General features: G+C 35.1%; 2 protein-coding genes and 1 long non-coding RNA gene across 4 annotated transcripts; all 3 read right to left on the minus strand.

The window, feature by feature from the left end:
* Positions 1 to 3,859: 3,859 nt before the first annotated feature.
* Positions 3,860 to 4,756, minus strand: LOC145029910 (uncharacterized). Its single transcript, XM_078978354.1, has one exon. It carries the CDS (start codon positions 4,754 to 4,756, stop codon positions 3,860 to 3,862), a length of 897 nt encoding a protein of 298 aa, XP_078834480.1.
* A 3,791-nt stretch (positions 4,757 to 8,547) lies between these two features.
* LOC145028967 (uncharacterized) lies at positions 8,548 to 10,012 on the minus strand. Of its 2 annotated transcripts, XR_013676295.1 has the most exons (4): positions 9,920 to 10,012; positions 9,687 to 9,798; positions 8,732 to 8,793; positions 8,548 to 8,648 (listed from the first exon to the last, which is right to left on the minus strand). It is a non-coding gene; the product is annotated as an uncharacterized LOC145028967 (long non-coding RNA). The 2 variants fall into 2 exon arrangements; XR_013676294.1 differs by having other exon boundaries at positions 9,687 to 10,006.
* Positions 10,013 to 19,043: 9,031 nt separating this feature from the next.
* LOC145028969 (putative F-box protein PP2-B12) lies at positions 19,044 to 20,461 on the minus strand. The gene is made up of 3 exons (XM_078977641.1): positions 20,131 to 20,461; positions 19,713 to 19,831; positions 19,044 to 19,624 (listed from the first exon to the last, which is right to left on the minus strand). Exons 1-3 carry the CDS (start codon positions 20,401 to 20,403, stop codon positions 19,075 to 19,077), a joined length of 942 nt encoding a protein of 313 aa, XP_078833767.1. The 5' UTR covers positions 20,404 to 20,461; the 3' UTR covers positions 19,044 to 19,074.
* Between the last annotated feature and the right edge of the window lie 4,804 nt (positions 20,462 to 25,265).

Genomic DNA, 25,265 nt, shown 5'->3' on the forward strand with positions numbered 1-25,265 from the left:
ATGTATGGTTATGGTGGTAGCAGCTTTTCTGTCGATATATATAGAACCGAGTTTGCTTTAGAAGCGAGTTATAACCGTTGACTAGCATCAACTGCTTTAAAACTTAAATGATGTATCTTGTATATTTTAGCTTATTAAAATCATATAATAGGTGTAAGTGTCAAAATAAAGGTGAAAATGAAAACTCGAAGTCAACATAATAAAAACAGAATTTGGACTTTCCTTAACCGAACATCAAACTGGACTTGGTAATTATTGGTGGGCATGGCTAATTTAGTAACAGGGGTAAAAGAGGAATGAAAAGTAGCCGAATGCTTAATGCTTTATTAAAGTGACTGAAAGTTGTTACATAGATTGCATCTTAAATGAAGCTAAACTAAGATACTTAAATAGGCTAAAAATAACAGAAAATCAGAAAACACAACAACGTTCTTCAACAACTCAACGTGCCTTTTTATTCTCCTAAAATACCTAGTCAACATTGACTAACATTCTCCCCCTCAATGTTGACCTTCTTCTTCAGGTCCTCAACACCTATCAGCTTTCTCATCTCAGCAAATTTGATCTGTGGCATTGCTTTTGTCGATACACCAGCTCTTTGTTGGTCCCCACTTACATGCTCCACATTAATCTGTTCCCTTTCAACACAAATACGAATAAAATGGTATTTGGTATCTATATGTTTACTCCTCCCATGGTAAACTGGATTCTTTATAAGAGAAATAGCAGATTGATTGTCCACAAGTAGCTTCACCTTTTGAGCTTTTCTTCCAACAAGGTCACTTAGCAAATTTCTCAACCACAATCCCTGACAGGCAGCTGCAGTTGCAGCCATGTATTCCGCCTCACACGAGCTTAGAGCAACAGTTTGTTGTTTTTGTGAGGCCTATGTTATTAAATTTCCTGAGAAATAATATGCCACACTTGTGGTTCCTCTTCCATCTTCCCGATCATCACTGTAGCTGCTGTCACTGTATCCTACTAGCATGCCATCACCCCCTCTGTGATACATTAGGCCATACCCGGTTGTTCCTCTCACATATCTTAGGATATGTTTTATGGCTGCATAGTGGCTTTGCTTTGTGTTCTGCATATATCTGCTCACAACTCCAATACTGAAGTTCAAATCGGGTCTTGTATGTACTAAATACCTTAGGCTGCCAACCAATTTCCTGTAATTTGTCGCATTTACAGGTTCTCCCTGTTCATCCTTGGTTAGCCTTAACTTTGCTTCCATTGGATACTGTGAGTTGTTACACTTTTTCATTCCTGCCAACTTTAGGATTTTCTTTGCATACCCCTGCTGTGTGAGCATGATACCATCCTTCCCCTAAAGTACTTCTATTCCCAGGTAATAGGATAAAAGTCCCAAGTCACTCATGTCAAACAATTGCTTCATTCTTTTCTTGAATTCTAGAATTCCTTTCTCACTTGAGCCAGTAACTATAAGGTCATTCACATATACTCCTACAATGAGGATTAAATTGGATTTGTGTACCTTATAGATTGCTTGTTCTTGAGCACATCTGGTGAATCCTAGTCCTTTGAGTGACTGATCTAGCTTCATATTCTAGGCTCTTGGAGCCTATATTAATCCGTATAGTGCCTTTCTGAGACGATAGACCAGATTCTCCTTTCCTTTGACCGAGAACCCAGTTGGCTATGAGACGTACACCTCCTCCTTGAGGTCACCGTGTAAAAATGCAGACTTGACATCTAAGTGATGTACCAGCCATTTTTCTCTTGTTGCTAGCGCCAGAATTAACATTATAGTTTCCAAACGAGCCACTGGTGCGAAAGCATCTTCAAAATCGACACCCTTTTCTTGAACACACCCCTTGGCGACTAATCGGGCCTTGTGCTTGATCACGTTACCTTCTGCGTCTCTTTTCAACTTGAATACCCATTTTAACCCTATTGCCTTTCGGTTTGGTGGCAATTTGGTTAACACCCAGGTATTGTTTTTCTCGATCGATTTCAGTTCTGCCTCCATAGCTATCTTCCAATTACTTTTGGTTGACGCTTCTTCAAAAGTTGTGGGCTCGTCATCGATCAGTAGTAGTTCTTGATTTTGCTCATACAGCCTCTGTACCTCGTCATCACCCATTCTTTCGGTATTCAAATAGATTTCGTTAATTGAGCGAAATCCTTTTGCCGAGGTATCATCGAATGAGGCTGCTGACCCACCATCTTCATAATTTCTTGAGGATTGACTTGAGGGTGTTTCTCGCGACCCATCTCCAAGTGAGATTGACAAAGGCGATTCTCCAACAGAGGAGCTATTCGTTCCAAAATCAAAGGCATGTGGGTGATTGTTCATCGGACTCAAGGGAATTTGATTCATGTCGTCTGATGGTTGCTGCTCTTGGGCCGGCTGTAATTGGCTTATATCTTGGGCTAAAACATTAGTCCAATAAGGTGTGGTAAGTGGCTCTCCAGTTAATTCCTCATTCCAGGCCCACTTCTTGGATTCCTCAAACACGACATCTCTTGCAATTACAATTCTGCAATTTATGGGATTGTACAGCCGATACCCCTTTGTTCCTTCTTCAACCCTCAAATGAATCATAGTCTCACTCCGGTCACTTAGCTTGGTTAAGCCTCGCAATTTCTTGACAAAGCCTATACACCCAAAAACCTTAAGGTGTTCAACCAACGGCTTTGAACCCTTCCAGGCCTCATATGGAGTCACATCCTTGAGTGCTTTTGTTCCAGTCCTGTTCAACAAATACACCGAATGTCTCACCGCTTCACCCCAGAATTGATCTGGCATCGTCATGGCCTTGAGTAGCGACCTCGTCATCTCCAGAACCGTTCGATTGCGGCGTTCCACTATGCCATTTTGCTGGGGCATATGTGGAGTCGTTAGTTGTCGTCGTATTCTAGCTCCTTCACAAAACTCCAAGAACTGGTTGGAGTTAAATTCTCCCCCACGGTCGGTTCTTAGCATCTTGATCTTATAGCTACTCTCTTTCTCTATTTGTAATTTGAACTTCTGGAACATCCCAAACGCCTCGTCTTTGGTTTTGATCAGGTACACCCACATGTATTAGGAATAATCATCGACAATTAGTAAAAAATACTGATTGTCGCCCTTTGTTGCAGGTGTGATGGGTCCACAAAGATTTGTGTGTAACAATTGAAGCGGTTCCTTAGCTCTCCATTGGGCCAACTTTGGAAAGCTTTGTCTAGATTGCTTAGCTATAATATATCCTTCACACACCTGTGCTGGATGAGTTACTAGAGGCATTCCTGTCACCATCTGCTTTCATGTCATCTCTTTCAGCATTCTGAAATTTGTGTGGCCCATACGTGCATGCCATAGCCATGAGTCATCAACCATACTCACAGCCAAGCACGTAGGTTTCCCAGGTGTGAGTTTTATCTTATATAATCTATTTCTTGACCTCTGTACCGTCATGATCAAACACCCAGCTTCATCATACATCCTCAGGAATTCCCTCTTCATTCCTATATCATATCCCTCCTCAGTCATCTGTCCCAGGCTTATTATATTGCTATGTAGAGCTGGGATATAATATACACCTGGGATAATGAACTGATCACCATTTTTGAAATTAAACAGTAAAGTTCCTTTTCCTTTGATAGGAACCTTAGAACCGTCTCCAAATCTTACTTGTCTAGTCACTTTTTCATCTAATTCTGCAAATAAATCTTTAGAACCAATCATGTGGTTACTAGCCCCATTGTCTAGGTACCACATGTTGTTATCTTCTCTTTCCTTTAATTGGTTCGGATACACCTTCTCCTCATTCAGAAGAACCATACTTGTTTCTTCTTCTCCATGTACAGTTAATAGCAGGGCAGGTCTATCTTCATCTGCAGCTAAGTTCACCTCCTAATCTTGCTGCTTCATGGCTTTACATTCAGAAGCATAATGGCCGAGTTCTTGGCACTCGAAACACCTTATATGGCTTTTGTCTCGTGGCTTCCGGTTGGAGTTATTTGCTTCCTGTCGTGAACTACCACCAGAACGTCCGCCTCTTCCACGAGTCGACCCCCGACCCCGTGAACCACCTCTTCCACCTTTGTCACTACTTGTACCTCTCCCCCGACCCCCAGTCTTGCTTGGACTTCGATGACTTGTGGAGCCCTCCGATTTTGCAAGTAACAGGGCATTATCACCACCTGAGTTTGCCTTCCGGAGCCGGAGTCGGTCTTCATAAGCCTTTAAGTGCCCAATTGCCTCCTCAAATGGCATAGACTCCATATCGGAGCTTTGCTCAATTGATGCCACAAGATTTATAAACTTTTCCGGGATAGTATCGAATAGCTTCCTTACCAATTCTTCATCTTCCAGAATTGCCCCTGCACTTCCAAACTTTGAAATCATAGCAGATAGCTTCCCTGCATATTCATCTATGGTCTCTGTTTCCTTCATCTGGAGTGCCTTGAATTCGCTTTTCAGTACCCGTAACCTTGCCTTTTGGACCCTCTCTGCACCTACATACCGTGACTTTAGAGAGTCCCAAACCTCCTTGGCTATCTTCTTCTTTGTTGCCTGTGCAAGCATCTCTTCTCGGATCGACTGGAAGATGAAAGCTCGAGCTTGCTTACTCCTTTTCTCATCCACAACCTCACCGGTTGGTGGCTCAATGGCATCCCACAAACCATGGGCATCCATAATAGATTCCATCTTTATCGACCATGTATTGTAATTTGATGAGGTTAGCATCGGGCATTGAAGGGGGTATGGGCTGTCTTTGGGTGGATTGGATGTTGAAGCTACTGTCATGGTGTCGTATCTAATAATCTTGGGCATACAAATGATCAGAACCTTTAAGCTCCGATACCACTTGTTGGTAGGTAGGGCTAATTTAGTAACAGGGGTAAAAGAGGAATGAAAAGTAGCCGAATGCTTAATGCTTTATTAAAGTGACTGAAAGCTGTTACAGAGATTGCATCTTAAATGAAGCTAAACTAAGATACTTAAATAGGCTAAAAATGACAGAAAATCAGAAAACACAGCAACGTTCTTCAACAACTCAACGTGCCTTTTTATTCTCCTAAAATACATGGTCAACATTGACTAACAGTAATATTGCACTTTTTATATTTATTGTATTCTCAACCTTGCATACGATAAATGCATCCCAGTTGTAACTTTTAAACCGAGATACAAACGTGTGGGTCAGCTAGCTATGAAAGAGTCAAATGAAAATAGGAGGATTTATGCTGGCTGCTTTTTGCTCGAGGGTTATATAATTAGATGATTCAGACAGAGACCAAGTCCAAGCGAATTTATTCGAGTGATTCCTTTTTTGAGTGTAAAGTGTAAGCATAGTCGAACAAGCACGATTACAGCGGAGTATGCGCTTCATAAGGGTTAGACAACTACGTCATTGAGTGCAGAGAAACCCTCTTAAAATACTCTATTTTGTTTTTAAGATGTTAAGTAAGTTTTAATATAAGATGATTTTATATAAAGTAGAAAATTGCTAAAGTCGGAAGATTGATTGAGAGATTACAAGTGTTGTAATCAGAAGTGGTTGGGTTGCGACTTGCTGTGGTAATTCTGAAAGTCATGGACCTCTATATGTCCACGGGTTATATATATATATATATATATATATATATATATATATATATATATATATATATATATATATAGGATCAAATGTGAATCATAATTATTATGTAAATGTGTGATAAAATTCTGGTCACTAGATTAAAAAGAATGAATGAATGTGATCATCAGGTGCATGTTATTAACACGGACTACCACGTACCATATAATTTCTATTATTAAATAAATAAGGTAACTAAAGAGAGAGAATTGAAAATAATCTATATTTTAAGCAACTAATTAAAATCAATTAATAAAAATCAAATCTCATATTTTATTCAACACATTTAAGTTAAAACATATTTTTTTAGAATACGTATTCATTCAACAATTATGAACACGTATTTTGATTCCCTTATTCTTAAAGAATGTGAACTTATTTAATAGATTTTTATTGTTGCATTCTATAAAAATACAATTTTTTGAGATTCAATAGTTTTTTATTGTTTCATTTCATAAGAATATAATTTTTTTAGAAGTAACATTCTTAAAAATACACATTGTATATTAGCACATTTTTTCTTTTTTTCAATCCTAAAGAATACGATTTCCAAAAAAAAAAAAAATCATTCCTTCATTCTTAAAGAATACAATTTTTTGAAAAGTAACATTCTTAAATAATACATTTGTATATATTACACAATAATATATCATTCTTTAAAACAAATGTGTTTCAATATAATTAAGAATGCATTATAAAACAATAACCGTTCTTCTAACATAAAAAGAATTCATAACATAAAACAAGAATATATATATATATATACCATTTTGAAAAATATACACAATCTTTTATATTAAATTTTTTAAGAATCTATCATCATTCTTGAATGCGTTGATCTGGAAATGTTTTGTAGACACTAAACCGAAATTTCCATGAGAAGATAAATCAACGCCTAGCTCTACACATGTGTCCTTATTCTTTTAGAATATATGATAAAATACTTCAGTATCAGTTCAATTATATTATGACATGCATAAAAAAAATGCTAATATGTAAGAATGGAATAAACAACATTCTAAAACAATAACAAAAATATCAATTGCCTTATCTAAAAACTTTTCCACTTCATCTCTCAATGGTTTTTCAAAACCAATATTCTGTTCTTCGATATTGCTAAGCTATTTTAACAATATGCCTGCAATTTTCAAATATACATTATATTAGTAAACATATATACACAATCTGTTTCAATACCAAATTCATTCCATCGTTTACATTCTTAAAAGTTCATCCAAATACTTGTCTTTTAGCTATTGTCAAGCTTTTCCCCTTTTTCCCAACTGTCCATGTTTTTCATAATTAAATTAACTTATAAGTATTTGAGAAAGTATACATTAAAAGTAAAAACATATTTTCAAAAATAAATTCTAATTCAAAAGCATCAACATATAGGAAAAAAAAAAACATAACACCAATCCATCGATTAATGTATCATAGCTAAATAGAGGAACATGGACATGTAATTGCCGTGAAACCTATAGTTTTAGGTATAACCAATAGACTAATTAGGTTACGAGAAACACACAAAAAAATCGAAGATTATGAAATTATTAATATATTGCATAAGAATTAATGAACCAGCTTTGATGAATTGATTTTAAGGCTACAAACAATCTTAATGAAATCATAATCGTTCAAGTATGAAAAAAATGATTTCAAAACCGTTCATAAAAGACAACAAAAAGATGATTTAGGAATCATTCAAGCAAAATAATTGTTCAAGAATGAAAACGAAAGAGGAAAAAAACTTACCGGCATTGGAGGACGTTGGAGGAGGAAGACGATCGGAGGGAGATGTTAGGATGAGGCGGCACTTCCAACTACGGTGGTGGAGAGGGAGGGTTTTTCCAAGACGGTATATATGAAACTAATATGCCTAGTTTATAGGATTGTTAATTTATTTAATTTTTTATCATAATTATCTAAATTACCATAATTATATAACGTTAAAATTTCAATTATATCCTTATCAAATGAGTGGTTCAGAAACAGTCATACATTCATACAATATTTGATTATTATATATGATCCTAACTCTTTTTTTTTTTCTCTCTCTCTATCTATCTCTCTCTCTCTCTCTCTCTCTCTCTCTATATATATATATATATGACAAAATTGCAAAAATAGTCCCTTGTGGTATGAATTTTTTGAGATTTTAGTTTAAATCCTGACTTTTTTGACTTCATGGTCCTTTTGGCCATGTTTGTACGTAGATTTGATCCCTCGTAAAATTGAAATGACTATAATACCATTCTGATATATTTCTATTTAATTTAATTGAAAAAGAAAATAATTAATTAATTTGGATCCACCTCTCTTTCTCTCTCTCTCACACATACACACACATCGTGCTTCCATTCCATTACCTACCAGATTGAAAACACTCACCCAAAGATCACCCCCTTGATCTTAAGTTTTGCTGCTATGTGAGTCTAAGCATTGACGGTATCAGTGGCGGTTCTCAAATCCGTTTGTGGGCATTTGGTCAGGTGAGTCCCCCCACTGCAAATAAAATGATGTTTAGTGGCACAAAAAAGTGTCACTAAAAATAAATAAAAAAGTATCACTAAAACTCCCATTTACAATCAGCGACATAAAAAAGAAGCGTCACTAGAAGCGCTCCCACTAAAAGCTTTTAGTGGCACTTTTTGGTTATGTTGTTGCAGCCCTTTGGATTTTAGCGACACTTTTTTTTATGCCACTATCACACTTTTGGTTTTTGTAAAACTTCTTTAATGATACTATAAGTGGTAAAATAAAAAGCAATCTTTATGCTTTTATGATATTTTCTATTATCATAAAATATTTATATTTGATAATTAGGTCTATTTATTTTTTTTTAAATTTAAATGGAAAAACACAAAATCTTTACTTAAGTTCAAATTAATTTCTCTAACATTAATATTCTCAATACATAAAATACAAATGACTTTAAAAATTAATAAATCTAAATGTTGTGCTAGTATGAAAGATTAGAAAACAAAGCAGATCATCATTTGCATAGTCTTTTGACCCTTGTGTGTTTGCGGAATAATTTGAAATAGCTTGTAGGAAATACTACAAAACAAAACCAATTATAATAAAAGTTATTATCATTATAGAAAGTTATTAATGCTGATAAATAATCCAAAATACTTTACCACAGTTAAGCAGCGTTGTTTGAAGATGGATCAATCTTCTTCGTGTACTAATAGGTAAGTTTCTGCAAGAAAAACAAGCAAGAATATAAAAAAAAAAATGTAATCATGGTGTTGTACATCATGGCCTGTGTTAGTTTCAATAATGAATTAGGACTATTTTATAACTAACTTTCCATCATAACTTTATTTGATTTAGAGGTTGAATGAATTCTTTAGCTACCGTGTATATGATGTTAGAGATGGTATCATGGGAGTGGTGAAAGATTGATATTTAGATGTACATAGAAGAAAAAACTTTAACCAGTTTACATGGGATTATATTTGGGTTAATAATATATTCCTAATCGGTAGTGAGAATCAAGAAATTAGAATTTTAAAGCCTAAACCTTTTCAAGTTTGTCACAATATTTAATTACATCTCTTTTTATGTTTCTGATTAATACCCACATAACCAAGTTTATAATGCTTTCAAACGGATATGCATCTCTATTAAATAAGCATCACTAACAACTAACCTGTAGAGTGAATCGTTTATCCTCAAATTCCATTTATTTTCTCAAGAAATCACTCCTATTGTTGCCTTATATTGATTGTTAAATTTCTTTTCACATTTCAAGAAAAAAAAATTAAGAAATAAGGATATTAAACTATTAATCCGAAAAAACGAAGGAGAGAAAAATATTCAAAACTTAAATGGGGGATTTTCTTTTCCTTTCTCTTCAATTATATAATTTCTTTCTCCCAATATCAAAACCTATACAAAATGATTATTGCAATAGAAGGGGATAAATAATAATTATGTTTGTTAAATTGAATTTACTATTAATGCCGGATATCAAAACCAAAACCATCTTTACAACATTAACAAACTCAAAAAAAAAAAAAAAAAAATCAATGTACGAAGTTAGGGCTAGATACTGAGAAAAGTTTTGAGAAGGAAATAATCCATACGTACAGTCATCGATTGATGGTCATGGCCATAATCATTGTCACTCCGTTCACAACCGCCTCCCTGACAACCACCTCTATAACATAATCTTGCTTCATCCTCCCTCCATTGTGGTCGTCTAAAAGAAGAGAGAGAAAAAGAAGTATGAATTTCTTTTAAGAAGGGAAAAAAGAGCGACATATATGAACAAGAAAAACCAAGCAGGAGTTGAATTAAAATCAACTTCCCATTCTTCTAACCCCTTTTGAGAAATGCAGAAGATAATGGAATGCGTTTAGGGATGATGATATGTAGAATCGAGAAGACAGAGATGGAGAGCAATTGATCAGGGAGCTTCCGATTTTCATTTGAGCGAGGGCTTTTTTCCCTTTTTAAGATTTTGCGGATAAAAGCAGAGGTTTTAAATTTTTTGGACAAATCATTCCTTTCATTTTTGTGAGTGAGCGCAAGGTTTTTTTCATTCTTTAAAATGTGCCACTAAAACATAACAATAGTGGCACAAAATTATTATGACACTAAAACTTTGTACCACTAAATGTTATTTTATTTGTAGAGCCCCTCCCTCTCTCACCGGGAAACTGTTATCCTTGCGAATCTTCACTCCGTCAGACAACAAGATCTCGTTGTTTAAGGGATGAACTCGGTGGAGCTGGGTGTGCTTTGGCCAAGTGGTCTAAATATCAGTTAACTTTAATCATTTGCTTATGTAATCTCTAGGGGGAATGTAACTATCATTATTCAAATTCGAGCTCCAACTCTTTCAATTCAAGTTGTGTCGGAGGTTTTTCTTCGTCAGAAGCTGCAGGACGTCTCATCAAGGCATAAACCTATCTGCATAAACAAATCGAAATGATGAATACAGGTGCTGCATTTCTAGGTTGGGGGTGGCTGACACAGGTGCAATTATTGTGACAGCTAGGGTTTTTGAAGGTGCAATGGTGGTGAGACGGTAGTCCGATTGTGCGGTTGTTGTAGTAATAGTGGAAAAGATATGATGGAGTGGAGGTGGAAGAAGGCAGAATGGTGGTACACAGTTGAGGGATGATGGGCGTGTTTGGCAAAAGTAGCTGTTAGCTGGAAGCGGGTAGCAGTTAGCTGGTAGCGGGTAGCTGGTAGCTGGTAGCGGGAAGATGTAGCTTTTATTTGTTATATGAATGTTTGGCAAAAGTAGCTAGAAGCTTTTGAAATATATAAAATTACATAAAAGAACAATTTATTAAAAATAAAAAAATATATAAATATATTTTTAAGGGTAATTACGGAAATTGATTTCAAAAGCTCCGGAGCGTTTTGTTAAAAGCTACATGAAGTAGCTTTTAGAATCGGAGCGTTTTGTTAAAACTAAAAGCTAAACGCTCGTACTGCCAAACGAAGCTTTTTGTTTAAACTAGAGCGTTTTGTCAAAAGCTAAAAGCTAGAAGCTCCCAAACACTTCCAAAAGCTCCGTGCCAAACACGCCCGATGATGTGTATTTTAAAAGGAGCAATTCGCTGATCTATTTGGAAACTAAATTTGCAGGGCTAAAAGGGTAGGATGCTTCTGTTCTTATCATCGAGTTTTCATCTGATTTCTTCCTTCAGAATGGATGTTGGTCAACACTAGAAGGAACTGACACTATGGTTCGAGATTTTATAGATTTTTCCTTCCATACAGAGACTGAGATCTCTTAAACTTTTGTTTTCTTTCAAGGTAGCTTCGAATTAGTGGTAGTGTTACAATTTTGGTGGCGGTGGTGCTCGAGATTCACATCGTTTTTTCATGGATGTGGTGGTGGTTCTGTGTTTGGTGTTATGGTCATGAGAGAGAGAGGGGGGGAGGAGATGTTTGGTGTTATGTTCATGAGAGAGAGAGAGAGAGGGGGGAGATGTCCTCTATTATTTTTAATTATTAAAATAAATAAATAAATATGAAATATAAAAAAGATGAAATAAAAAATCAAAAATAAATACCCTAAGGGTATTATAGTCATTTTGGATGGATTATTTTCACAAAAAAATCATGATTTGGATTAAAACTCCAAAAAAATTAATACCAGACTATTTTTGCAATTTTGTCTAACTATATATATCTATAAGCGACAAAGACAAATAATATATATAAAAAATAAATCAGAAAAGTAAACTAAATTAATAGTCATAATCATTTATTATATCTAACAACAAGAGTATATCCTTTTGGTTTCATTACATTAAATCCATAAATATGTATATTATTTCTAGATTCACGTCAATCTATTTATTCAAACATATATTATTATTTATTCAAACATATATTATTCAGTATGATTTTATTATAATAAATTAAATTAATAGTTACATTTGTTTATTATACTTAGGAACAAGACAACTCATGTCAAACATAATTGCTACAAAAGTAATGCTAGCCTTTTTTTTAAAGTAGGTTTAAACTTTGATTCTTCTAATATGTAGGTAGACTTTGCATGCATACGCCATAAGCAACTTAACCTGAAGTTTAAAAAAAGGAGAAAGACATACCTAAATATAAATCAAATGCAAGAGAAGCAGCGCATTTTTCCAGTTGTAGCACCGACGGCCGATGGTCAAGTTCGATTAGAGCTTGAGACGGTCGGAGTTGTGATCGCGAGCGACATCAAAAAATAAGCAGCGACCAGTATATTTAGAGGCAACCGATTTCTCGTCTCCATCTTTTTTTGTAGATCTCTATGAAACATCACCAGAGCAAATCTGGTTGAAGCACAAAGTTCTGAAGGCGTAAATGATAAATTTAGAGGCAAAAATTGTATATTTGTCGTTGTAGATCGTAGATCTATTGCCAGAGATAATAGATCTGGACCGAACCACTCTAGATATGATGAAAACGAAAACTCTTGGAGGCCGACGACATGCTTCGATGGTAGGTGGAGGAGGAAGTTTGAGTAGAGCTGTTTTATGGACATCGACGGAGGTTGTAGATCTTACCAGATCTAGATTAAGAATACCACTAGAGATGAGGAAATAGAGGCATTCAGATCTAAATAGATCTAAGCAAAAAACACAAAAGAGAATCGACGGAATCACGTCACCGAAGACGAAAAAGCGGAGGTGGTGGTTCACTGCGAATATGAGACAATGACGGGGGAGGTGATGGCCAATGGTGGTGCTTTGTGTTGGTGGGAGCAGGCCAGCCCTAAGGGTGTGCAAGGTGTGAAGACCCGGAAAAAAATAAGGCTCTTGTTTTAATAAAAATTGTCTAGTCATTTTATGTATATTGCTCAAGTAAGAAACTAAACTTCGGTTAGCTTAACTGCTAAAGCGCTCATCTATGCGCCTATTTTTCCATGTCACATGGGTTCGATCCCCATTTTTAAGCAAATTAATTGTGTGACATGGGTTCGTTCTCCATTCTATATCTTTTTAAGCAAATTAATGAAAGTTACATCTTTGACCCTTCAAGTTTAATAGTAAATTTAATTTGGTAAATCATCTTTCATAAGTTTCAAGTTTCACCTATCTAACTTTGATAAATTGAGGTTTGGTTTCTTTTAATCAATTTAAGTATTATTTTTCCTCATGCAATTCATCACTCCTTTATTATTTGGTTTCTATGAATCCAAAACAGATTAAGAATCTGTGTGCATATATTTTCAAGTACACTACTAGAAAAATAGCCTTTTACGACGTGCGAACTATGACACGTAGTTATTTATGATACGCAAAGGTGAGTGTCTAAAAATAATGTCATCTCTTCCAAAATTTAAAGGATTTCAGACGCGCATTTTTGCGTGCCCTAAAATTAGTGTCTAAACAAAAAAAAATAAAAACACGGAGGGCACCTGCGTGTCGTCTACGACCGTCGCTTTATAAATTTTAATAGAACGCGCGGGTTCCATCCGGGGAAAATGAAATCCCAAAAACTTAAAATCCCGCCTTCCTTTTTTTTCTCCCTCCACTTTAATTTCCCTAGTAGCTAGGGCTTTTTTTTCAAGAACTTGCCCCGATTATGCCCTCGTGTACTGCTCATTCTCTCTTCAACTTCCCTTTCTCTCCTTCTCACTTCGACAAACCCTTTCTCTTCTTCTCGGTTCTCAACGTCGACAACTTCTCTCACCTCCGACATTTCTCTTGGTGTTGGAGCCTCCCACCTCTGACCTCCATCTAGCCCCGCCCCACCGTCCAATGCTTTCCAGCGTCACCCAGCCGATGGAGTCCTTCATCTCCGGCAATCTCACCTCGCCTGCCCTTGCCAGCAACATTAGGTCTAGTGACCCAGACTGAGAAAACTCAGAGCCTTCGGAGGAGTAGTGGCACTACTCAAATCCCAGCGACGGAAGGAAACTCTCTATCACAGCAACAGAAAGTCGGAGACTGGAATGGGAGAAAGAGAAATAGAAATCGAGAAATCAACTTATACAGTAAATGGGGAAGAATCGATGATGCATGCAACATGTTTGATAAAATGCCTCATCCGCCATGGTCTTAATCTACAAGTCTCTCTCTCTCTCTCACACACACACACACACTCTCTCTCTCTACCCCATACTGCTCGACAACCACCCAGGCACCCACCACCCTTCGTCTTCTCTCTGGTTCACCACACTTCTCCATCCTATGTTTGTTAGATTCGTCATCTGATTTGCGAGTGTTCTGTAAAAAATGATTTTTCCATTTCATATTTTATGGATACCTCAATCTTCCGTGATGATTATGAATGTAGTCATAGAGTACTCGCTCCACTATCATTTTCAATCATTTTAGGGCATGGAAAGGTAATTTTTCTAGTCGGGGAGGGTTTCAATTATATATCTACTATATCTATTTCTAACTTTTTTACAGAGGATCGTTATGATTTGGGCTTTGACTAATATTGCTTCGGGGACATATGAACACACAAAAGTGGTGATTGATCATGGTGTTGTTCCAATATTTGTGAAGCTTCTTGCATCTCCAAGTGATGATGTTAGAGAACAGGTATCTTTTAGAGGTTTTTGTATTTCATAAACTCAATTCACAAATTCATTATCATGACTTCAATTTCACTTTATCTACATGTTAGGCTGTATGGGATTTAGGAAATGTTGCTGGTGATTCCCCTAAATGTCGTGACCTTGTACTTGCACAAGGTGCTTTGATTCCTCTACTATCCCAATTAAACGAGCATGCTATGTTATCCATGTTGCGAAATGCCACATGGACACTTTCAAACTTTTGCAGAGGCAAACCACAACCTTCTTTTAGTCAGGTTTGTTTCTGAAAAGACTAAACTACCCACATAGTTCTTTTGGGTCTATCTTTTCAACATTTGTAATGATGAATTCTGATTTGTCTTGACTTTTCACAGACAAAACCTGCACTTCCAGCTTTACAGCAACTTATTCATTCAAACGATGAAGAAGTTTTGATAGATGCTTGTTGGGCTCTTTCATATCTTTCAGATGGCACAAATGATAAAATCCAAGCTGTTATTGAAGCAAATGTATGTCCAAGATTGGTTGAGCTATTGAAGTGAGTCTTTTCTTCTTCTTCTTTTGAATAAAGTTAGGATCTTTAAAACTTTTTTTTTTAAGTTCTAACCTTTTTCTATATCTTTTGAATAAAGTTAGGATCTTTAAAACGTTTTTTTTAAGTTCCATGGAGGGACTTCTAATTACCCTAACCGGTTCAAAGTCTACTATGTATTGAATCAGGTAGGTATTATTCTTAGTAACAAAAAACCTATGATAAACAAATCAATGATAGTAGGTTGTTGTTTGTTGCATTGAATTAAACCTAATAATTTTTGGGTTTATTATAAAATATAAATTAAAATAAAGGGCCTGGTTTTGTATTTGTGAAGCCACCGGAAGGATGGACAGGTGGCGTTGGGTTTGTATGAAAAAAAATTAATCAACAATTTGAAAAATCTTTCAGCATAACTGGATATGTTTCTGTTTGTGTTTGTGTATGCAGGTGGAAATGGTTGTTAAAAAGAGTAAGCTCAAGCTCAAAAAGCCACATGATAATAACACCTTAGACCCTCCAACAACGAACTACATTTTTAAAACCTTGATTTCAGCCCTTGAATCTCACGAGGTACAAATTTTCAAGCAATTAACTTGTTTGTTTCTCCCTTTCGGTAATCTGTTTATGATTTTTCCATTTTGTACTCCGTCCCTTTTGGTACTTTTTCAATCCATATATGACTTGTGGATTGTTGCAAATTAATGTGGCTGGGTTGTTTCCGTTTCCCTTTCACATTCTAAATTTGAAGTTTACTAGTTTTCTCATAATTTTTTAATTTCTTATCAAATCTTGAAATGACTTAGTCCTTTCAGACGCATATAGGACTTAGTACTGATGGGTTTTGGTCATAAGACATCCTATGTGCTCATACAAACCCTAATGCTTGGATCTAGGTTTCTCTATTGTACATGCTTTGAATCCAAGACTATAAACCCTAATTCTAGCATACAAGTAATCATATTAATATGTAATTAGGTTTAAGATCATACCTTGATTGTTATGTAGCAATAACAATCCTAATTCCTCCTTGTATTGACTTTGGAAGGCTTGGAGTCACAAGTGTCACTCCTCTAATGGCTTACAAACACCATAAGCAAGTGGAGAAGGTATAAAGAGAGAGGTGAGAGGTTAGAATTCGTATCTAGGACCTCTTGGGAAGGGATACACGAATTCATGACCCTAGGGGTGTTTATATAGGTGTAGAGATAGGGTTTCAGTCATTATCCTTATCTAGTTGATTATCCATTAAGCAACCAATAAGATAATCCTTGAATCCTTATCATACTCGAATTCTAAGGCTTTCCAACCTTAAATTCGTCCACCATATAAATAAGATAATCCTTACCTTATTTTGTAACTATCACATAATTACAAATCAGCCCCTCTAGTTTAATTAATTACATTTGATCACAAAACTAATTCTTAATTAATTATTGACCAATATTAATTAAACAAATATGATTTCTCCTTTAATATATTATTCTTATAACATATTAATAAATCATATTATCCTTTCTCTCTTTATTCATTTCTCCAATCAAGTTGCTTTGGTGAAGGCAACCCAAAAGGACCATGCACCATCCGGTCAAGTACATACCAAAATAGTTATGGACTTAGACACTAATCCAACAAGTACTTGTTTCTTTTTTATTCAAGTTACTTAATGATATCTTGACCAACTATGATTGCATTTGTATCATTATTTATAGCAATTGTTTTTTTTAAGTATATTCCAATTTTTATGATTTGTCGTTTACAATTTTAAGTCATAATAGTTCTCAGATAAATAGTAATTTGCTATTAAGCATTATTTATAGATGCAAGGGTAAAATGGTAATTCACTCCAAAAAAGAAACACTCTTTGTCTACTCTATATCAGTTATTCCAAAGAAACATCACTTATCCATTCAAAACAACACTTTAAGAAAAAGAAAGAAACATGCCCTTACATAGTATAGCCATGCAGAATAGTTTCTGAATTTTGTTTGTTGCATCTTTTTTTTATTACAGAGTTGTAAGTATCATATATATATATATATATATATATATATATATATATATATATATATATATATATTATAATATCATGTATAGTATAAATGTAGAACAGTTTGTATTTGCATTGGATTTGATATTCACTCTGGTCGGTCTGGTACCTTTGAATTTCCTAATTCTCCCGATTAAGAACCGAACATTGTTTTCAGGATTTGTTGCATCCTCTTCCACCACCTGAGAAAAGCAAGGATGATATACTTATTTTCTTCAAGCTTTATGATCCCGTGAAGGAAGAACTCAAGTACTTTCAACAAGTTAGTTATATCTTTCAGTAGCCTAATGGGATGGGGTTATTGTGTAATCATATCATATGTTATATTATTTTTGGAGATATGTTGGTAGGTTTTTTGTCAAGAGTTCTGGTAAATCAACTAAAATTACATAAAAATTAAATGAGAGGGCTGGATTTAGTCTGGATGAAGAAATCGAACTCTATGAGGTATGTTTTCTGGTGTTCTTGCATTGCATTGCATGTTTGTTTGTTTGTGAAATCATATTTATGTGTTCATGATTTATCAGGAGATAAAATTTGAGCCATGCATGTGTGATGTGTGAACGTCGTGACAAGAGAAGCGCATTTAGATCTAGCCAGGTATTACTAGTCTCAACCCTCTTCTTCTTCTATAATGAAAAAGTTGCTTGCCTATATATATATATATATATATATATATATATATATATATATATATATATATATATATATATATATATATAGTATAGAGGACTTATCAGGGTGTGCATCAGAAAACAGTACCTTTATTTATGGGGAATGGTTGGAATTTACAGTTATACCCTTTACCCTTTACCCTTTATTCAAATGTCTTTCTGCTTATTGCTTATATAGTTGAAAGTTGAAACACTTAATTCCGTTGTTGTAGGTGCAACAGTTGATTTGTGGTCTGTTGGGGTATTTGTGGGCAAAACAAAGGGAAGATGAGATACAAGGATTGGAATTGAGATTAAGGTTTCATGAGGCTACAGTAAAGAGGCTTGAGGGTGTGGACAAAGTGAGAAAAGTTGAAGGAAACCCTGATTTTTCCAACAAGGATGTCGGGTGAACTCAACAACCACCAATGGTTGCAGAAGTGAGTTGAAAAGCTAACATGGATATTAGACTTTGAAAAACATTTGAGGGTATATTTTTTTATATTTCTTGTATCTAGTTAGTTTGTAAATTTTTGTTACAACTTTTATTGATTTGTTTTATCATTCCATGGAACGATTATTTGTATGACATTAAATTTATGCAATGGATTCTATTTTTTGTATATAATATTTTATTTTCTATTATGAAACATTAAATATAAATTTAATTTGAAAATAAGTAAATTTATAAATAATATTTTTTTTAAACATTTAAAATTATGATACGCAAAAATGTATGTCATCTTCATTTATGACATGGCCTTTCTTGACAGGGGCTTTCTTGATACGCATTGCGTGTCATTAACACGCGCGACGTAAGGTTACGACACGCGAATGCGTGTCATCTTTCTTTATGACAGGGCCTTCCTTGATACGCATTGCGTGTCGTAAACGCGCGTCGTAATTGCGCGTCGTAAATGAGCGTCGTAAATGCGCGTCGTCTCTCTTTATGACAGAGCCTTCCTTGACGCGCATTTGCGCGTCGTCTGAGCCTTTTACGACGCGCAATGAGCGTCGTAAAAGGCTGTTTTCTAGTAGTGGTAATTGATGATGTTATATATATTGCGCACGTTTGTGAAGGAAACACCTACATTACCCAACGTGAGCACAACCATCAAACATACCTTAGTGTATATAAAATAGAGTAAACCCCACCCCAACCCTAGTAATTAGCAATTAAATAACAAAGTACCAATGTACCATATCAGTTTTAGTATTTGAATAAATATTACAAATTAAAAATGAGTAACATATGTATTATAAATTATAAGTAAGGAGTCGAATATATCACATTGTTGCAATCCGATAATTGTAAAATTGACATGACACGGTGATGAAAAGAGTTTTTGTATTACATCCATGAATAAGATAACCTTATCCATTGCAAGTTCTTTAGGCCGAAGTTCGATGCCCTCCACGATAAGACCATTCTTCCAGTTTAAATGCTCAATTTCCTCAAACGCCATCTCTACATCTCCATCATCTCCTTCATTGCACTCAAATTCTCCCAACGTCATCTCCATCCACCCATCCTTTCTCCTATGAGGAAACACATAGTTTTCTTGCACACGATGTGGTCTTCGAAGATAAACATTTTCAGTCTCCATTTCTATCCCACCAAAACTTACCCTTGTTTTTGCTGGAATATTAAGCCCCCAGGAATCCTCAGTAGTTCGAAAAACAAGATACGCAACATATGTGCTGTTTTTGGACAGCATCACAGCTGCTAATTTTCCATGGATTGAAAGCCAACAAACTTGTGTAAGTATGCACACCTCCGGGAACCTGCACAAATGGCAATTATGTGTGAATGTAAAATGGTAACATATGATACAATACAACGTGATGACACTAAAGAGAGAAAGAAAGAGACCTTGATTCAGGTATATGACCCCATTCCCAGTATTGAGTGTCGTGTTGCCATGTAATTGATAGCTCTTTTGCTCCTAACATATAACACTTCTTCCCACTCTCCTTATCTAGCTGGAAGCTCTGTTTGTGGAATTATGAGGCTAAATATTAGCAGAAGTTGTTTAATACATACATCGTAAAACTCTATATCTCTCAGGTAGGAATGTATTATAGGATTTGAACAAAAAAAAAATATCTAATTTCAATGACTACCCTTCATATAACTCACCTAACTCCAACAAGTTTTTTCAAGAGTTCAAGAGTCGACTTTAAGGGGAAATTTTATACAATTGGGCACACAGATTGAAGAGGATATGTAGACGTACTTAACAATTAACGATGAAAAGGGAAATAGTGTAATATAAGGATGTTCGATTTACCAAATTGCCACGATCGAGGAGGATATGTGCGTCCGATAAGCTGAGATAGAGTTGCTTTTTAGAGCCAAAAACAACCGGAGAAACCGACCTACCAATGACTTCACGGTAATCCGGAGGCAGAAACCGTTCCCAAACGGCGTCGGAATCTGCCGCTGATTTGAATCCTTTGGAGATGGAGGCAGAACTGCACGCATCCCTCGGTGAAGTTAGTGATAGTACGTCCGACAGACATCCTTCCGGCAACACCGAGAGACTGGCTGCTTTGTTAATCATCTATCTCTCTCTCTCTATTGCTTTATTTGTGTGTGTGTTTGTGTGTGCTAGTCTCGGACTCTCGATTTACAAATGGCGAATGTTGAGTAGCCCTAAAATAATTTGCTTAGAATTGAAATATAATTGAAGACCAAAATTTCGTTGAATTTTGCAAAAGTACTTTCGTGCCTTCCGAACATGTCAGGAACAGGAAGTGTTTCGGAGGGTGGGGAATTCAATATACACACTATGGTCAAAATGTCAAAACCACCGTCAGTCCAATAAAATAAATTATTTATCAAAAAGTTGTAAAAATTATGTCTAAACAAATCAATTTTTCTATCAACTTTTGACTCATTTTAATATCTTTTTTATTATTTTTTCCTTTAGACTAATTAATTTTACGTAAATTTCTATAATTGTAATTTTAGAACAATTTGATCAATACCATCTTTTTTTCGAGACATTTAGTTGACGGTATAAGATAATTATTGGATGCGTGTATAACATAATTACAAAGATTTTGGCCGCTAGGATTAAATCCGTAATTGGTGGAGTAATGGATGATGTACAATGTCTACGTGGAGTAGAGCTGGCGGAGTAATGGATGATGTACAATGTCTATGTGTAGTAGAGATAGCAATAGATCGATGTAGGTTGGATTCATGTTCAATCTATTTATTAAATGGGTCGAAGATTTCAATCAAATCCGGTCTTTTTATTTAAGTGTGTTGATATTTTCAATCCAACCTAACCTTTTAGATAAATGGGTGTTATCAGGTTAACCTGTTTACAATGTTTTAAAAACCGGTTTGAACCGGCCGGTCGAACCGGTTGGATCGGGAACCGGTGGAGGGAACGGTTCAACTATCATCGGTTTTACATTGATTTCTGAACCAGATTGAATCGGACGGTCTTTAGAAAAACCCGGTTGAACCGGTCAAAATAAACCGGTTAAACCGAATAAAAATACATGAAAAAGAATCCTTTATGTAATAAACTTTGATGTTTTTTTTTTCAAAACTATTTAGTTTTCTCTAAATAAAAACATATGTTAAATGTTATAAAGTTTTTTGATGTGGTTATATTCATCTAAAATTATATTTGGTTTCGATATTATATTTTATTTTCTTTTTGGCGTATATGGATTGATGTAAAACATTAAAACTTATGGTTATGTGTTATTTTAATGTATTTGGATTCATTTACAACTTATTTTTATGTGTATTTTTAATGTTTCAACTTGTAAACATCAAATTCATAATTTATATGCGTGTGTATGTGTAGAAAAATAGAAAAAAACATGTAAATATAAAAACCGGTTCACTCGGCGGTCGAACTGGTTAAACCGGTTGAACCGCGAACCGATCGTCATACCGGTTCAACTAAAAACCCAGTTTTTAAAACATTGCCTGTATATAGTTCGTAACTCAACCTATTAAATAAATAGGTTAAATTTGGATTGATCCATTTAAAATAAAAATAAATAAGTTAATTAACTAAAGATTATACCACTGACTTAAATAACATTTCAAAATATGACAAAAACACAATCTCAATTCATATATTTAAAGAAATTATTCAAATAACATTAAAGATATGTAATTTCTAAGTGATATTAGATTTTTCTTGACAACTAGAGTTGTGGTTGCCAAGAAAAAAATAGGAATTAGAATTTCATTTTTTTTAAATGTAAATAATAATAGGAACATTATAATGTATAAACTAATACATATATTAATACACGATAATATTTAAATAATTATTTAATTAAATATAAATTAAAGTTAAATGGGTTGGTGGGTTAAAAACGAGTTGATAATTTTTATCCGACCTAACCTATTTAATTAAATGGGTTAGATAGGTTGTCGATTTAACTTAAATATGTTTAAAATCTTAACCCAACCTGCTAATTTTGGATTGGGTTCGAGTTGGATTGGTGAGTTGGGTCGATTTTTGTCAGCTCTAATGTGGAGCAGTGGAGGTAAGGGTGTTGATCGAGTAAATTTTCCGGGTGTCGGGTAATTCAGGTTTTTCATGTTAAAAGAGATACCTTTACACAACCCGAATTAAATTTGGGTAATTCGGGTAGTAGGTCGGGTTTGGGTAATTCGGGTATTACCAGAAAATAAATATAATTAAGTAAATATGTCGTGCTCTATTAGTATTTTTTTATAAAAATAACGAGACATAAACGAAGTTACTCAAACATTGAATATTGAGATTTTTTAGTCATTAATACTTGAAATATCAAGTAATCACTTTGAAGTTTGAAGTCTAAATCGTTGAGTGTTGGTGATGACTTCATAACCAGTGACGACGAGTTAAGTTAAGTTTGAAGTCCACTGGAGATGTCTCTTTGTCTTCATAGGGTTCGATACTTCGATGGAAGACTCAAGAAATGGACAAGGGTTTTTTATTATTATTATTATTTTTTTTAAATCAATGAACAGGAATGAGGGTAAAGTCGTAAACAACATATGGATAAGTGAGGTTATTACCCAACGGGCCCTTTGTTTTTTTAGATGAATCAGGTATTTTTTGGGTATAACCGAAACCCAAATCATATACCCTATACCTGGTAAAAAAAATCGGGTAACCCAAATACTTGAAAATATATACCCGAGTCACCCGACTCGAATGACCCGGATTGAAAATGGGTCGACCGGGTAATTTAGGTTTCGGTTATTATCAATAGGGCTTTGTGGAGGGCGTGACATACTGGATGGCCTATTGATCATCAACACGATATGTGCATAGGTTAAGAAGATCAAGAAAAAGGTGTTGCTATTCAAGGTGGATTTCAACATGGCTTTTGATTCCATAAATTGGAATACCCAGATTCAATATTCTCATAGATGGGGTTCGGTAATAGATGGAGATCTAGGATTCGAGGATGACTTCATTCGTCTTAAGCATCAATAATCATGAACGACGCACTTACTAAGGAATTCAACATGACTAGGGGTGTTCGCCAAGGCGATTGAGTCTCTCCGTTCTTATTCATAATCGTTATGGAAGGATTAAATGTGCCCTTTAAATTAGCAGGAAAAAAAGACATTTTCAAAGGAGTATGAATTCCATATAGTGGCCTAATAGTTTCTTATTTATTTTATACATATGATGCATGTTTGTTGGCGAATGTTCTCAATCCAACCTTAAAAACCTTTCTCGTTTTCTAAGGTGCTTCCATGTGTCCTCCAACCTTAAAGTTAGTTTCCATAAATTTATAGTTTTTGGGATTGGGGCCTCTAATTTGGAAACAATGGATTGGGAAAACATCCTGGGATATGAGGCTGGATCCCTCTCATTCACATGCCTCGGGGTATCAGTTGGGGCTAACTTGAATTTGACTAAAAACAGAAACCCATCATAAATAAATTTAACTCCAAGTTATCATCAGGGAAATCAAAATCGCTATCATTTGGAGGACGTTTAAAACTCATAAAATACATTTAATGTAACTTGCCAACCTACTTTCTGTCCCTATTTATGGCTCTAATCGGGGTGTTAGAAATAAAGGGTTTCGAGACTCATAGAGATCAATAATTCGGTATCGGAAACATAAACAATTCTGATCAAAGACTCAAACCGAGATAGATCTAACTCAACTAATCTATGTAACTTTCATACGACACACAAAGTAGGAAAAACATACTTTGATTTCTTTGTAGGTTTCTTCTTTTGATGAGCCAGTTCATTGGACTGGAGAACCTAACGTAGAGTTCCTTTTTAATAATTGCACCCAAGAACCAAAATACTAATGGATCCAAACCACCTTTGAACTTCTACCATAAGCAGATTCGTGAAAAACGAATCTGAGTATCACCACAGCATGGCAATTTAATGTCCATGTCGTAGGAATTGGGTTTCCAACGATTCAAGGTTTTTGAGGGTTCCGAGACTTTGTGACGGAAAGGTATATTTCGCATGTTGTAAATCTGGATTAGGAGCCCTCTACTTGTAGGGAGGTGATTTGAAACCGTAGATATAATTACTAAACTTAACTGTAATTATTTATGGAATTCAAATCATATTGGAGTATTCCATATTCCTTTATTTACTACTATTTAATTAAACAATTAATTAATTTACAAAATAAGTCCCTAAGATAAATTTATTTTATTATTTGCTTTATTTGGTTCTTGCGTGAAACCCAAAAGGACACTATTATGTATAGTAATATTATCAGACTTATTATGACTATAGGCACTAATCTCAATATAAAAAGCTTGAGAAAATTTGAAGAAAGTTCCTCTAGGGAGGAAATAAAGAGAAGGGAAAGATTCATTGTGTGTCTTGGGATAAGGTCACCATTTCCAAGGAGGGTAGGGGGTCTTGGAGTTGGATTGATTCGAGCTCTTAGTATAGGTTTTATAATTAAATGGTGGTGGAGGCTGAAATCGAAACCTTCATCTTTATGGAGTTGTATAATATCATGTATTCATAATACGAGACAAGAAAGTATCATAGGAACATCATCGTTAAATCCAAAAAAGAGTTTAATAAACATATGATTTGTACCAACGTCGTTTACAGATAATCCACTATGAAAACACATTGTTTTTGCAAGACAGTTGGCTTGGAAATGAAACAATGAAAAGAAAATATCTGGTCTGTATGAACTGGAACCACAAAAAATGTACACTCACCAAAAAGTCAATGACAATGGAGATCGTATCCCCTTGTAGGTGGTCTATCTCATGAAATGGAATTATTATAGACCGATATTGCTTCCATATAAATCATGAATGGTACTGATCAGTGGATGTGTGTGTTGGCATTAGATGGAAAAAGATAATTGAGGGTCTATAGAACAAGATTGACCACTATCATATATTGATCCCAAACCTGACAATAGTTTGCGCTAATATGGTTTCAAT

This window comes from Lactuca saligna, chromosome 2 (assembly GCF_052625555.1).
Source record: "Lactuca saligna cultivar CGN05327 chromosome 2, ASM5262555v1, whole genome shotgun sequence".
In the NCBI taxonomy this organism is placed as follows: Eukaryota; Viridiplantae; Streptophyta; class Magnoliopsida; order Asterales; family Asteraceae; genus Lactuca; species Lactuca saligna.

What these genes read in the sequence shown, in the direction of transcription:
- LOC145029910 (XM_078978354.1), bottom strand. Translation starts at nt 4,756, where the DNA reads ATGACAGTAGCTTCAACATCCAATCCACCCAAAGACAGCCCATACCCC.
- LOC145028969 (XM_078977641.1), bottom strand. Translation starts at nt 20,403, where the DNA reads ATGATTAACAAAGCAGCCAGTCTCTCGGTGTTGCCGGAAGGATGTCTG. An exon ending in TCCTCGATCGTGGCAATTTG is followed by an intron (nt 19,832 to 20,130) that starts GTAAATCGAACA and finishes TTCCACAAACAG; the next exon opens with AGCTTCCAGCTAGATAAGGA. An exon ending in GGTCATATACCTGAATCAAG is followed by an intron (nt 19,625 to 19,712) that starts GTCTCTTTCTTT and finishes CCATTTGTGCAG; the next exon opens with GTTCCCGGAGGTGTGCATAC.